The following is a 16,316-nucleotide window of genomic DNA, read 5'->3' as shown; positions in this document are numbered from 1 at the left end:
GAGCGACAGTCCCTCGTCCCAGATGTCGTCAAGTAACGGTACCGCGAGGACCGTCTTCCTCTTGGCCTTAAGCCGTTGATAGAGGAAGCCTTCCTTCTTCTGTTCTTCGGGGCAGAGCTGGAAGAGCTCGGATGCCCTTCCGATCATGGCATGGAAGGAGCCAATTTCGTCGGGCGGGGAGGCCCGAGGAGGTGGTGATGGAAGGCCCATCCCGTTGTCACCACCGTCGTCATCCGTCCCCGTCGTGGCTGTCTCTGTTCCTGTGTCCTCCCTAGGATCAGGGAAAGGAGATGAAGGCTGTGAGGGCTGCGAAGGCTGGAAGGGTGGGGGCTTGGGGATGAACTCTCCTCCGCTTGCTTCGAGGGCTCCCCGACGGGCCAGGCTCATCTGGATCATCCGTTGAGGGTAAGGGCAACCTCGTCCACCTCCGTACATAAGGCCTGGATCGCCATCAAGATCGCTCTCGAGTTGTCCTGTGGTCCAGGCACCGGCTGCAATGGGCGCAACGGTTGGGGAGTGGAATCCTCCGCCTCCAAGGGAACCTCATCGGCACCACCGTCGCTCTCATTGTCCGCCTCGTCGGGATCCCTCCCATGGGACCGGACCTCCTCGAACTTTTTGTTCAGGATCTTCACGACTCCAGCCAGCTCCTCTTCAGAGGCTGTATCCGTGTCCGTGATGGCCACTGCCCCCCCCCCTCTTTTTCCACCGGGTCTATCACGGGGGCCTTATCGAAGGGTTAAAAAAAAAAAAGAGGATTCCCTCCGTGGTGGCAGGGAAACTCTGGGCCCCGAGATCGCCTCCACTTGGGTAGCCTCCACAGGCTTTGCCAGGGCCGCCACGACTCCCTCGATAGAGACCTTAGCCGGGTGAATCAAGGCCTTCACGACTTTGGGCGCGCTTGAGGCCTTCACCTCGGGAGGGGGGGGGGGGGGGAAGAGGGTTGCCGCCTCACTCCCCCTGGGCCGTCTCCGTTGGATCTTCTCCCGAAGTTTCCCCGGGTTCTCCGATTTCCTCTTCCCCGAGCCAGAGCGTTGGCTCGTGATTGATGGCGTTGGTGAAAGTGCGCCCTGCCTGGCAGCCGAGGAGCCCGACCGTTCGGCGCTCCCGGTGCTCGCGGACTCACAGTGCTTTGCCTTTTATTGGGCCCAGTCGCCGGAGCGCCCTCAAAGGTCTTAGAAAGATGGCTGCCAGAGGAGGGGTTTAGGTAGAGGGCAGTCATTGGCTGGGGGCAGTATGACCCAGAGACCAGTGATTGGTTACTAGTAGAAAGACAGTTCAGAAACTGAAACTGATTTTTTCTTTACCGAGGATTCCCAGACTGACGACAGGGAATATTCATGAGAATGTGAATCCATGCCAGACCCCATGCTGGAGAAAGATGTGCACTTCTTTACAATCACAATCCAATGCTCTGTTTCCGTTTTATCAGCTCACCTGGGCGATCGGTACAGCTTAGCTTCCTCGTCCTGTTTGGTTTAGATCATTCGGGGCCCGACATGTTTGAGAGCTAAAGCATGTGAATCCATGCCAGACCCCATGCTGGAGAAATGAGAATTTAATCCCTACTTCACATCATCTCATAGGTAGGCATCAACTTACATTCTGGTAACAAACAGAAAAATGTTACACAAAGCACATTAAAATCACCTTCCGAGTAGTAATCCCAACATAGTACAACCCACATGGGCATTTAAGTGCATATACCACATTGATGGCGTCAGAGGTGTAAGAATGTTGGAGTTCAATAATCCTTCCAGAATATGGGTATGTAATCTTTGTTCCCGTCATGATGATTCCACAATGTTGACAGTTGTGGCACGGTTGAGTGGCACAGTGTTTCCTACTCCTTGTTCGATCTTCTAATGGTTCTGCTTTGATCAAGCTGTTGCGAAAGGCTTTGATGTTTTTGTGAGCAACAATCAGTGTCCGTGGGAACACGTTTTCTAATTGTGGATCTAATTGCAAAATTGGCCAATTCTTCTTGATGTTCTTTATTTCATTGCTTTGTAATGAATGAGTGGTTACATATAACCAGTTGTGCCTCTGGCCTATGGGTTCTGGGCTCCAGAAAGGTTTCACGTTGTATTGCCTCTACTTTTGTTGCTTTTGTGGTAATTGTGGAAGGCTTGTACCCTCTTTCCAGGAAGTTGACTACCAAAGTCTTGGACTGAAATTTGTATTCCTCCATGTCCGAAATGTTTCTTCTATATCTCAGAAACTGGCTAAGTGGTACACTATCAAGGGTACGCTGCGGGTGAAAACTAGTTGCCAGCAATTGACTATTGCTGTCTGTAGATTTGGTGTAAATTCTGGTGTTCAGGTCCTTTTCCCCAATAGACTTGTACATCCAGGAAATTGATGGTAGTGTCACTGGTTTGAGCCGTACATTTTATTCTGGAGTTCATGTTATTCATCATGTGGAAAGAATCATCCACTTTAGGACCCGTCCAAATGCCAAAGACATCAATGTAGCGTACGAACATTGACAAATGCCTTAGCCAACGAGGGGAATTTAGGACATACTCTGTGTCAAGATATAACATGAACCCCTTGGCATAACTGGGGGCCAGATAGTTGTAAGTAGAATTTATCCTTGAACTTGAAAAAGCACAAGCTTTAGAAGCGTCAGGACGAGGAGTCTATCTCCCAAGCATGAGTTTGAATGTAATAATAACCACTCAACGGCATCCAGGCCAGTTTCATGAACAAGGTTTGTCTATAGTGAGGGGACATCCATTGTGAATAGGATGTCACGACCCTTCATAAAGTGAATATCCTTCAGCTGGGCTAAGAAATGCATAGTGTCCTTAAATGAAGTGGGGCTGTTTTGTATCAAGGGTTGCAGGACTTGGTCAAGATACTTCGCCAACGATTTTAAAATGCGCTCTGTTGCTGCAATAATAGGGCGACCTGGAGGTTTGTCAAGGCTCTTGTGTATTTTTGGGAGTATATAAAATACTGGCATAATGGGATGTTCATTAACCAGGAATGTATGTGTTCTTGCACTGATCACTCCTCTCTCCTCTGCTTCTTCCAATACTTCTTTGATACGGTCACGTACTTTCTCTGTGGGGTTAAAATTAATCTCCTTACACGTCTCCTCGTCTCCAAGTTGTCTTTTCACTTCCTCTAGATGATCAACTTTATCCAATAGGACGAGTTTCATGGTTGTCTAATAGTCTCTTCAACACTCTACTTTCTGCTTTCGAAAAGTTTACACGTTTCCTTTGACAAAATTGCAATTCCTTCAACTCTTCTAGGACTTCTTTCTCAAAAGTAGTGAGGATGTGATTCTGTATGGGAGGGTTGAATGTGCTCTTGGGAGATAACTCCAAAAACTCCAAATTTGCATTGATTAGGTCTTTGCTTTTACAGTAATTGCTGATTAACGATTTGGTAATGAAAAGTTGTTTTGTAATGACAAAACCTTTTTGTTTTTACTTTTGAAAATTGAAACTACTTAATTACAATCGCAATCAGGATACCGTCCTAGAAGGAGAGCAAGAGGGCTACCTTTGTGTTTAGCTGTTTTTTGCGAGGGTCTCCTGTGGCGTAGAGACCTCTCGCCTTCTGGCACCTGAAATATTTAATTACTTTAATTCTTTTGGACTATAAATAGTCTGAGATTGACTGAAGAAGGTTAAAAGAAATCCGTTGGTACATTTCTGATTCTGCACTTTCTTTTGGTTTGAGATACATCACATCTGAAGCAGGAAGATTGGCCTACTGATTTGGCATACAGACTGGCCTCACAACTAACAGCCATGGAAGCAGATGTTGCAGCCAAGCTGTGGAATGCCGTCCAGGCCTCGCAGATGGGCATCAACAGCCCTCCCTTCGAGAATGTACACGGTTCTGAAGCTGCTGGCTCAAGTCCCAAGGGCGATAAGAGACTGCCTTGCAAAGATAATCTGAAGTTACGAAATAGGTTTTCTCTCTCTCTGTTCTTTCGCATTGTACATAAGTATGAGCCAGGCCTGGGAGGGGGCAGAGTCGAATGCAGCCCTCCAGAGCCTGCTGTGTCCGTTAGCATTACAGAGCTTTTACACCAAACTTCTGGCTTTGTTTATTATTTGTGTCCAAGTGCTGAGTGCCTGGAATGCCTGAGACGGTGAGAGGGAGCTGGATGTGCCCTAGTATCGTGAGGAGCCGGACGAACCTGTGTAATAAGTAGTGCCCCTCTCCCCACTGTTCTCTTTGGCTAGGAGAAAACCACAAAGGGTGTTTCCAAGTAGTAGTCATCATTTCAGCTTTTATGGTATATGAATCAGGATATTGTACTCCCGTGAAGCCGGATCTCAATACTGTGCAGGGAGCTTAGGCGTGGCTCGAGGTGGCGTTCCAACCGCAGCGCAACAAAGATGAAGGCTGACATGTAGCCGGAGCATTTGTCCGACAGGCATCTGTAAAACCGAATACACTTGTATAGAAGCCTGCTTTATCTGTTGAACCCTGGGCTGTGGCAGGAGACCTTGGCCCATAGCTGTCAAGAACATGATCCCTTCGCCCAGACAACATACACTTGCATCTTAGTTTTTCCCTTCTTCAGACATTTACTTCATCTCCAATGTCACCTCAGCAAGGTGGCAATGGATATGGATAAGGTTAGCTGTAAGGTTAGGGTGGGGCCAAGGGTGAGGTAAGGGTAGGGGGAAGAATATGGGTTAGAAAAGGGTGGTTACAGGTGATCTTCCCCTGCAACAATGAAGTGAATGTTAGAAGAAGTGAAAGACAAAGTATAGGTAGGAAGAGGTAAAAGTGACAAAGTGAATGTATGGTAAAGTGAATGCAGAGGAAGTAAAGACATATATACCCTCCAAAGCATGGGCCTGGAAGCGCTCCGAGCCGACTTCGTTCAGTTTATGATGAATCCAAATTCATTCAGTGCTTGGCAAGATATTGCCAACGCGTCATCAGGACATCCTTCTCTGATGCTCGAGTTAGCCAGTTGTCCAATTAATGGTAGAGGGGAACACTGCATTGATGAAGGAGGGCCTCAATGAAGGGCACAATCTTTGTGAAGACCCGGAGGTCCGTGCTCAGCCTGAATAGAAGGACATGGAATTGAAGTACGTGCTCGAAACTGCAAACCGCAGGTATTGGCGGCATGATTTCCTTATATGGACTTGATGGTCGTTCGATGCCAAGAGGCTCCTCTTGGCAGTATTTTGGTTAATGCGCTGCACATGTGATGTGTTGTTATTGTGATGATGGTATACAACGCCTTGAGGCCTAGCACCAGGCAGATTCCTCCTGAGGTCTTCTGGACCCCAAAGATCATGAAATGGACCCCCTTCCCTCGCTCATGTTGGTGGAACTCTTGAATGGCCTTCCCGACTACCCGTTCCTCAAAAGTGAATTCCTCATCTCAGTAGTTAAATTAGAGACGTCACTCTACCTCCTGGTCGGGAGGATTGGGGTGGGGGGGACCACTCATCTCTCCGAAGAGCTTGGCACACTGGAATGAGGGCTGAAATCTTTTTGTAAAATCACCTTATTACAGTCTCTCGGGTGGGCAGGTCTTGTGCAGCCGATTCCCGCCTTCGCCCCAGCGCCCCAATGGTGAGAGCAGATGAACAAACCCAATCAAATGGAAGGTCAAGGTCAATAGTTGCACCTGGCAGTGAAACTCCACCCGGATGTTGCTGAAATCTGCACCTTCATCGATGGCTTCAAAAAAGGTGCTGAGGATGACAGTACACCCAGCAATGTCAGGGTTGTCCAACTCTAGGCCTCAAGGGCCAGATCCATGTCGGGTTTTCATGATACCCCTCATTATTATTCATGAGATACATTTGCATACACCAATTCTAAACGTATGCACACTTTTCCTCATGAATATTCAGGCTGGGTGTGCTGCCAATGATCTCTGCCTTAATGACAGTAAGACTGAGATCCTTCTCATTGGAACCCCAGCTCCATCCTTCCCGCCTATACTCTGGCTGCCCTCTATGTGTCACCTACCCTCACCCTCTTGTGAGGCAAAAAACCTTGTCGTCATCTTTGACTCCTCTCTCCTTCTCTCCTCACATAATGGACTTTGCCAAGAAGGCCCACTATCGGCTGCACCTGCACCTGCTCAAAGGCATTCCCCTTTTCCTCACCTCCCCCCAGAAACTCAACGTCTCCAGAACTCTGGTCCTCTCTTGGCTGGGCTACTGCAATCTTTCTTTATCCTCCCTTCACCCCTTCAAATAATACAGAATAGGACTGCAAGACTTATCCTTGGCCTAAAGCCTAGGTACAGCATCTATCCAACCATAAAATCTCTCCACTGGATCCCTGTTGCTGCTAGGATCAAATGCAAGACCCTTTGCATCATCCACAAGTATTTCTGGGGCCTTGCACCCCACCACATCCAACTGTCTCCCCCTAAATACCTCCCTGCTAGAGCCCTTCCGTCTTCTAGCTCCAACTCTCTGCAGATTAGATGCTTTTCTAAGCAGCGAGTGGGGGGTAGATCTCTCTCCACTGCAGGAGCCTCCCTTTGGAATGATCTCCCTGACCCTCTCGGGCATGAGCCGGATCTCCTTGGGTTGTGGGAACTTCTCTTCTTCCTTCCCTCTCCCCTGCTAACACCCCCATCTGCGGAAGTGACTGACTGTCGTGTTCCCTCTGTGTTTCTACAGGGCACCAGGGACCCCCCTGCCCAGTCCATCCCCCTCCTTGCAGTCAGCATGTGGACCCTCACCCCCTGCAATCCCTGGCACTTGCCTTCCTGGCCACTCCTTAGCACCCGCCTAGCCCCTGTGCCCCCCTCCACCATCCCCCCCTTCACTTGCACTCTCTCCACTTTACCCATGATATGATATGGCATTAATAGCGCGCCGATACACACGTCTTTCAAGGTGCGACGGGGCAAGGGAGGGGGAACAAGAGAGGACAGACAACAATCCTACTAGGCCAGGTGTCATTCAGATCGTGCAAGTGCATGGGAAGGGGGGGGGGAGGAAAAGTGCAGGGGGAGGGGAAGTGCAGTACATGGGATAATAAATAAGATAAATAAAGAACGGCCAGCTGGTGGTGAGTGCAGGCATAAGTCCTTCACTTCCCTTCCCACCCTAGCACTTCACATTTTGCGCAGACCGGGAACCTCCCTCCCTTCCCCTCTCCGTCTCCCTCACACTTCATGTTACTGCACTTGCACAATTCTAATGTCCCAAGGCCTAGTAGGACCGTTATTGTTATCCGGCCTCTCTGGGCCCTCTTCATGCTCCCTCCTGCAAGGCAAAAAACCTCGGGGTCATCTTCGACTCCACTCTATCCTTTCTCTCCTCACATCTGACATCTCTAAGAAGTCACACTACCAGCTACACCTCCTCAGAGGTATCCTTCCTTTCCTCTCCTTTCCCCAGAAGCTCACTGTCTCTAGAGCCATAGTTCTCTCAAAGCTGAACTACTGTAACAGCCTCTATCTAAATCTGCCTGCCTCTACTCTCCGCCCTTTGCAACTCATCCAGAACAGGACTGCGAGACTTGTCCTTGGCCTCAAGCCCAGGGACTGTATCTCCCCAGGACTGAAATCACTACAGTGGCTCCCAGTGGCTGCGAGGATTAAGTTCAAAACCCTCTGCATTGTCCACAATGCCTTCTGGGGCCTTGGCCCAAAATACCTTCAACTCTCTCTTCCTAAATATCTTCCTTCTCGAGCTATTCGCTCATCCGCCTCCAACTCCCTCAGGGTCAGCCGCTTCTCCAAGCAACGGGTTGGGGATAGATCTCTCTCCGGAGCAGGGGCCTCCCTCTGGAACAGCCTTCCTGCCTCCCTGAAACCGAGGAGAACCATCTCCAGTTCCGGAAGCACCTCAAAACCTTCCTCTTTGCTTCCGCTTTCGCTCCCCCTCTCCCCTGCTAAAATCACTGAATCTGCTACTGGGCCACTCCCCGATCTCGGTCCTTGGCCCAGCCACTCTTCCCTGCACTGCGGGACTGTCTCTGTATCCCTACAGCCCCTCCTCCCTGCACTTACCTTGCACTTGCCACCAGCTGGCCTTTATTATTTATCTTGTATTCTACTAACCCTGTACTGCACTTTCCCCTCTCCCTTTCCCCTTGAACTTTTCCCTTCCCCTCTACCCTTGCACTTACGCGATCTGAATGACACCTGGCCTAGTAGGATCGTTGTCTGTCTCCCCTTGTCCCCCCCCCCTGCCTCATTGCGCCTTGAAACACTTGTGTATAGGCGCATTACAAATGCTGTATCATGTCATCATATATTTCTCCCTTGTTCGCCCCCTGCCCTTCCTTTTGCCCTATGATACCTTGAAACAGCATTTGGTATATGGCGCCACAAATATCCAATAAATAAAATTAATAAATACGCTGCAGGATAACGACCACCTATACTTTCACGGGAGGGTCTTGGGGGGTATATTGTGGTCATGCTTCTCGGACTGAGATCCCGCTGGGATCCTGACATTCCCTCGGGACCTATATTTTTACTGCTAAGATCACTGGGATTGCTAAGCAGGTATCCAGTTTAGGCGGGCAGATGATGGCTCACCAGAGGGACCTTGTTCCTCCAGGTCTGTGAGCCCCATCTTGTTGGACACCAGGAAAGCAAGGACTTCTTTAATTCTCTCTACTCCCCCAGCCGGTTAGCAACCACATGAAGTGTGTTCTACATTTGCTGTGTCTGGGAACCCCCGAGCTGGTGCTTCTGGTGGGTGGTGGCGGCATGCCACTTGCTACCGCTGCTGGGGAACCCATAGACAATACTCAAGTCCTGTGCAACTCAAACTGAGCAGGATTGGCGTGGGACAAAGGGCATCTTCCAGTGCTTGCCATAACCCAGTCGACCTGCCGAGCAGCCCTAGGTATATATGATATGATATGGAATTTATAGCGCGCCTACACACAAGAGTTTCAAGGCGCAATGAGGCAAGGGAGGGGAACAGAGGGAAGACAGAGACAACGATCTTACTAGGCCAGGTGACATTGAGATCGCTTGAGTGCAGGGGAAGGGGAAAAGTGCAAGAGGGAGAGGGCAGTTCAGTACATGGGAACGACAGTAAAAATAAATAGAATAAATAAAAGCAAAGTAAAAGTGCGGCCGGCTGGTGGCAAATGCAAGGGTAAGCGCAGACATCAGGTGTCAAGTGCTGGCAGGGGGCTGTAGGGATACAGAAAACAGTCCCCAAGTGCGGGGGATGCCAGGGAGGCAGTGCAGTGGTGCAACCGGCCGGGGAGGGGACCTGGACCCAAAATTAGAGGGTAGCCAGGTGACCAGTGCAGTTTCAGCCAGGAGATCAGCAGGGGAGAGGACGAGAGAAAGCAGAAGCAAAGAGGAAGGTTGTGAGGTGCTTCCAGAAACGGAGATGGTTCTCCTCAAGTTTCATAGAGGCAGGGAGGCTGTTCCAGGGGGAGGCCCCAGCTGAAGAAAGAGATCAACCACCAACTCGTTGCTTGGAGAAGCGTCTGACTCTGAGGGAATTGGAGGCAGATGAGCGAAGAGCTCGAGAAGGAAGATATTTAGGAAGAGAGAGTTGAAGGTATTGAGACTCCAGGCCCCACAGGGCCTTGTGGACAATGCAGAGGGTTTTGAAATTACTCCTCGCTGCCACTGGGAGCCAGTGTGGAGATTTCAGTCCTGGAGAGATACGATCCCTGGGCTTGAGGCCAAGGACAAGTCTCACAGTCCTGTTCTGGATAAGTTGCAGAGAGTGGAGAGTAGAGGCAGGCAGATTTAGAAAGAGGCTGTTGCAGTAGTCCAGCCTAGAGAGAACCAAAGATCTGGAGGCAGTGAGCTTCTGGGGGAAGGAGAGGAAAGGAAGAATACCTCTGAGGAGGTGCAGCTGGTAGTGAGACTTCTTAGAGACATCATTGATGTGAGGTGAGAAGAAGAGTGTGGAGTCGAAGATGACCCAGAGGTTTCTAGCCTCACAGGTGGGAGCAGGAAGAGGGCCAAGAGAAGCCGGCCAGAGAGCGACAGGAAAGGAGGGAGTAGGTGTGCCGATGAGGAAGAATCTCGGTCTTACTGGCATTAAGGCAGAGATCATTGGCGGCACAACTCTCCTAGACAGCAGACAGACAGTCAGAGATGAGAGAAGGAGAAGAGGTGGCAGAGAGTAGTCTGAAATTGAGTTGAGTGTCATCCGCATAGCACTGAAAGTTGGGGCAGAGACCGGCAATGCGGTGGGCAAGGAGTGCTAGGTATTGGTTGAACAGCCAGGGAGAGAGGTTAGAACCCTGGGGAACACCACAGGTAGAGATGGAGATAGAGGAGAGGAAGGACCTAAGTTGGACCTGGGAGGGTCGATTGGAGAGGGAAGAGGTCAGCCAAGTCAGGGCCTGATCGGTGATACCCAGGTAATCACAGAGACAGCTGAGCAGGATGGCATGGTTGACCGTGTCAAAGGCAGAAGAGAGATCAAGTAAGATGAGGACACAGGGGGTGTTGGAATCTAGGTTGGAGAGCAGGTCTTCACGGATGTTCAGGAGAGCAGTTTCCGTGCTTCTGGCAGCTCTGAAGCCAGACTGATGGTCATGAAGACAACCAACAGATTTAGTGTGCAGATTAGGCTGGTAGAGGGCTAGATTTTCCAGGAGTTCGCCCAGGAAAGGAATGATGGAGATTGGGCAATAGTTAGCCAGGCAAGAGGGGTCGGCTGTGGGTTTCTTAAGAAGAGGGTGCACAAGGGAAGACTCCTGTTGCAAATAAGTGGTTGCAGAAGTCAGCCAGAGCAGGGGCCAAGGTGTCAATGTGGTGCTTGATGGTTTTGGAGGAACAGGGGTGAGCCTGTTTTGACGAGACTTTCATAGATCGGACTTGTCTAGAAACCTCATCTGGGGAGAACAGGGGAAAGGCAGAGAAGGAGGGAGGAGAGGTGGTCGAAGAAGGTCTAGAGGAAGAGAGGGGAGTAGAGGGAGGAGGTGAGAAAGAGAGAGAGGACAAGCTGACCTGAGTTTTAGAGGTGAAATGAGAGGCCAGGGTCGTGCAGAGGGTCTGGGAGGGGACAGGAGAGGTAGAGACCGCAGCAGGATTGGTCAGCTCCTTGCAGATTTTAAAGAGTTTGGCCGAGTTGTTAGATGCCCCAGAGACGCAGACTTGGATTTGGGCTCTCTTCTGGTGCACCCAGAGAGCCGGAATTGCCTTTGGAGCAGGCGGCAGGCCAGTGCATCAGAGGATGTACCAGAAGCACGCCCTTTCCTCTCAGCCACCCTGCACCTGCATTTAAGGGTGGTGAGGTCTGAGTCGTACCAGGAGTCTCACTTGGCTTTGGGCTTCAAGCAGAGCCTCATGGCGGGGGCAAATGAGCTAGGATAGTGCTACCCAATTTCTTGCCTCCAACCCAGAAGGTAGGCCATCAGAAGCTTGCATGTGCCCTGTACTACTACCTTGTCATTTACCCTTACCCGGCGTGATCGTTGGCTGATTTATGATGGAGCAGAAATGCCAGTTGCAAGCTACTTGCCTGCCAAAATACAGCCACTCGCCACCTCAATTCAAAACACACACACACAGCACACCATTTCTTACACGCAAATAATCAAACATCACTGGGTAGTGGCGATTGCAAATTCTACACCCTGAATGGGAGGTGATAAGTGATTCTGGGGAATTGCGCAGAAGGCCCCTTAATCCCTGCATGCTCATCTTTTTTTTTTATAAATAAGCGTACTTTTATTTTTAAAATAGATTTTTTTACTGATATATACATGAATAACATAGAATAGAAAAAGCTCTCATTTGGTGTGTGGGGCCACTCACACGTACATACTGGCATGAGGAAGAGAGACCTGGGGATATGCCATTATGCCCCATCATATTTGTTCATCCAGTCCTGTAATTTTCCCTTGCATTCTGGGACATGTAGTACTGTATTTATTATGGCACTAGTAAAACTACAAGTCTGAAAATGCAAAGAAAAGAAACAGATCTCGGTAAGCATCTCGGAAAATAGCATTGGGTATGTTTGAAGGACACCGCAGGCCGCAGGTAATGAACCAAGCCGCTGCCACCACGTTTGCAGGTGGTATGGCCCACTGTCCTCGAAAGTGCCTAGCTTTGCTCCCAACACTACTTACCTTGTAGTTGAGGAGGAGAAACTTCATCTCTTCCAGCAGCTGCAGCAGCCACTTCTCCTTCTTGATCTTCTCCAGTCCTTCACTTCCAGCTTTCAGGAACGGGTTGGTGGCGCCCCACAGGATCCCAACTAGGATCATGCACAGAAGCTGCCCTGCGGAAGAAGGAACACGTCATTTCTGCGATCTTACTCATGCTCACACAGACACCACCCCAGCTGTGGATCAAGGAGCAGAGGACCATGCACAGAAGCTCCCCTGCGGAAGAAGGAACACGTCATTTGGGCAGGCTTACTAGAGTGTACAGAGACACCACCCCAAGTGTGGATCAAGGAGCAGAGGACCATGCACAGAAGCTCCTCTGCGGAAGAAGGAACATGTGCAAGCTTACTAGAGCTCACACAGACACCACCCCGGGTGTGGATCAAGGAGCAGAGGACCATGCACAGAAGCTCCTCTGCGGAAGAAGGAACATGTGCAAGCTTACTAGAGCTCACACAGACACCACCCCGGGTTTGGATCAAGGAGCAGAGGACCATGCACAGAAGCTCCTCTGCGGAAGAAGGAACATGTGCAAGCTTACTAGAGTGCACACAGACACCACCCCAGGTGTGGATCAAGGAGCAAAGGACCATGCACAGAAGCTCCTCTGCGGAAGAAGGAACATGTGCAAGCTTACTAGAGCTCACACAGACACCACCCCGGGTTTGGATCAAGGAGCAGAGGACCATGCACAGAAGCCTCCATGTGGAAGAAGGAACACGTCATTTCTGCAAGCTTACTAGAGCTCACACAGACACCCCCCCGGGTGTGGATCAAGGAGCAGAGGACCATGTACAGAAGCCTCCATTGGGAAGAAGGAACACGTCATTTCTGCAAGCTTACTAGAGTGCACACAGACACCACCCCGGGAGCATAAACCTTTTGAGACCAATAAACAAATGTTATAATTATAATAATAAACAAATGTTCTTCAAAATGGTCCAGCAAATTACATAAAAATAATTAAATTGGTTTGGCAAAGCCTGAGCTGACGCAGGGTTCATCTATCTGTGCATGAGTGGGAGGGTCAAAGGAGTTGTCGGATTGTACTATGCTTATGTGTGTGTGTGCCCTTGGAACCAGCTCAAAATAAACACACACAGACACACAGTATGGGTTCCACTTCTCCAGAAGCAAGGAACGCACATATTTTTACTAGCCATTTATTTAGCAACAAGTAGATAACATGACAGATAAGCACTACAAATTGCACATGAATTTCAGGTTAGTCAGCAATGAGAGAAAGGATTGCAAGTAACAAGTTACAAAGAACACAATCCTACGTTCCTCAGATATCAGCTGCTAACACCAGGGACCCCTTTCGTTTGAGAGAGTGTCTCTCGCTCCTCTGCCCCTCTGCCCCTTTCCCCCTTTCCCCCTCTCCCTGTAGGTGCAGATCTGATATTAGGTTTGCTTGTCAATCTGGCGCGACTCAAACTCTTCAAGGGTTTGCTAACTTGTTGTCTAGGGAAAGGTACTGGTAGACACCTGCCTTCCCATTCTCTCTCCCCCCTCATCTCAGAGACAAGTCGTGGCTGTGAAGTACCTCTCTGGAATGCATCTTTATCAGTGCCCAGGGTCAGCTTGAATTTCCCATAATCACCCGTACCTGTTTACCATGGAACATTGCTTGCTAAAGCAAAAGAGAACCAAAGGCTGTGAGCATTGAGTATGTGCGTCGATAAACTATTAACCCTATATCCGTCCTCGCCAGGCTGTGTGACTATGAACAATGTGGCTAGCTCAGCAGGTTGCGTGCCTGCACATGATTTGGTCATTACACTACACGCACGTACCCTGGAACAAGCGATGGGGGGGCTTGTAGGTACCTAGTCATTGGAGTAGGATCAACGCAATAACGGAGTGGGAGAGAGCCCTCCCCTGATCCCAAGTGGGGGTGGGTTGGGAGTGTGGATTCATTGCCACAGACAGGGCAGAAGGGGTGGGTCCTCCGAAGCCTGTAGAGTTCACAAGAGTTGGGTCCTTAAGGTGGAGTGTACCTGTAGTCAATGGGTTACACCTCTGTGGAACCCTCTGAAAGCAATAGACTGGACTAGACATCCACAGATGTTCTGGAGGCTTGGGATGGGGAGTACAAGGAGGAATGCCGGTTATTAGCCTACTAGGTCGATTGCTCCAATTTAGGTGCATTCGCGGGTGGAGCGATAAGGCGGGGTGTCTGGAGAACTGTACTATCACACTAAATGGCAGTTCATATAGACACCAAAGAATGCTGTACTGGAGGAATGCAGATTACGGCATTAATAGAGAGAAAGGACTGTGACATTACACTGCGGAAGGCCCAAGGCAGCGTGATAAAAGTAGGCTGAGACAAGAAGAGAGGGAGAGATAATCCGTGAGATACGAACAGGCTTCGAAAGGTGTCCCGAGGGAAAGTGGTAGACAAAGCGGCTTATGCAAAGGCAGAGTACAATGAGATTCCCAACAAGTGGCATGGGAGCACCGAATGGACGAGAGCAGCTGAAGAGCAGGCTGTGCGTTCTAGCACAGAACAAGAACCCAGTGGTGGCGCGAATGAAGGTGAAAGGAGGTGGACCAGGAGGTCCGAGAACAACGTCAGCAACACTTACCTGAAAGGAGAAAGAAATGAGGCGGTGAAGCCGAGACCGCAGAGCTCATGTACACAAGCACACAAACTACTAGAGGCTAACCTGATAATTGCAAAGTGAAGTCCCAAGCTTCTGGAAACACTGGTGACATGGTTCCCATGTGTCAGACGTAACGGGGAACATAGGAGACCTGGGAGAGGTACTAGAGAGAATAACTACTGGTATGCTCTTACTCGTCCCAGTGAAGACATGACATTTTCATTGAGTAAATATGAAGGGAACAATTACTGGCATGCTCAGACTTGTCCCAATCCTAACAAAGTGTACACATGGGGTAAAAAGAAAGAGGATCGCTATTGGCACATTCATCCTCATGCCAGTCAGAATAAAACACCAAAAGGTGAAAGACGGGAATCATGACTGGCACGCTCGTACTTGTTCCAGTTTTGGCAAGACATTCACATAGAGTGAAGTAATTAGTGACATATACTCCTGCTCATCAGTACAAAACATCAAAAGTGAGAGATGCAGAAGAGAAGGATGCAGAGGAGAACGTTCATACTCGTCCCAGTCAAGTTGAGAGATTAACATGGAGTGATATCGCCAACAGGAAGGTTAATAAACCAGGAGATCAAGCGGATAATATTGAAAATGAGACACAGAGAGAGAGAGTCAATATAAGAGAACAGATTGAAACAGAGACTAAGGGCCAAGGCCAAAGTGAAGACAAGGCGTGTAAAGTACAGATTAAGAATTTAAGACATCAAGATAGAAGTACACCCTAAGCGAGGAAAAGGAGAAATACAAGTAGAAGAAAGGAAAAGACATAAGAAAAAACGAAAGACGATTCAACACAGGGAGAGACTTGAAACCTTGACGAACCCAGTAGTAGAACTTTCTGACTTGATACAAGTAGTCACCGAGAACCATTTGACACTATGTTATTGAATACAATATGGTGGAGAACCAGCTCACAAGAGAAAGGAGTCACGTCTCCTAGACTTTTGTTGTTACATTAGCGGTAGGGCCAGAGTGGGTTAGTTTGGACAGCGAACTGAACCTGATTTTAGGCTACTCATTGACGAGGACCTTATTTTAGTTTTGTTAGGTAGGGAAATCCATAGCATAGGGAAAGTCAGGCATTTATTCCCTTTACATAATAAAAAAGTAAAAGTAAGCTGGAACATCAGAGTCCATGTTCTTCTGACACGTCATACAGGGAAACACCCTTCAAAGGGCATACAATAGTAATTATGTGCACATGTTTTAGTTGTGGGGGACAGGCAGTATCTGCTGTTTGCTTACATTAACCCGAGTTGCCCTCCGTTTTTACAGTGAGGGCTCCAAAGAGTTTTGATAAAAGAAAACCGAAACACTTGATGCTAACTTGGCCCACAGCATGTATTGGTAGTAGGCAGAATCACTGTTTTTATTGTTCGACTGTACAAGTACTCAGCACTGAGCGGTGAAATGCAGAATAAGTTCCAATGCAATGTACAACCCTATGCACATCTCCCTGGACCATGGACACAGGAAGCGTTGACTTGCAAGTGAAAACTAGGGCCATTTCCTTATGGGAAGACTTCATTCCATGGCATCATTGCCCCAGTCAATGCCAGTGAGGTGTGTCAGGCCTGGGTGGACACTTAATAGTAAGCTAGGCTTTAAATATAAGCA

General features: G+C 49.1%; 1 protein-coding gene across 2 annotated transcripts in view; it reads right to left on the bottom strand.

The window, feature by feature from the left end:
* TMEM234 (transmembrane protein 234) overlaps positions 1 to 16,316 on the bottom strand; it is an 83,956-nt gene that overhangs the window by 55,539 nt on the left and 12,101 nt on the right. The window contains exon 2 of one of the 2 annotated variants that reach the window (XM_069622483.1): positions 12,031 to 12,182. In XM_069622483.1, the coding sequence (XP_069478584.1) occupies positions 12,031 to 12,182 (152 nt within the window). The remainder of the gene's footprint in view (positions 1 to 12,030; positions 12,183 to 16,316) is intronic. The other variant, XM_069622484.1, reaches the window with a different exon arrangement.

Source organism: Ambystoma mexicanum, chromosome 11, assembly GCF_040938575.1.
Source record: "Ambystoma mexicanum isolate Mex_15411 chromosome 11, UKY_AmexF1_1, whole genome shotgun sequence".
In the NCBI taxonomy this organism is placed as follows: domain Eukaryota; kingdom Metazoa; phylum Chordata; class Amphibia; order Caudata; family Ambystomatidae; genus Ambystoma; species Ambystoma mexicanum.
Note: the sequence above shows the minus strand (reverse complement) of the source record. Positions and strands in the feature narration are given on the sequence as shown.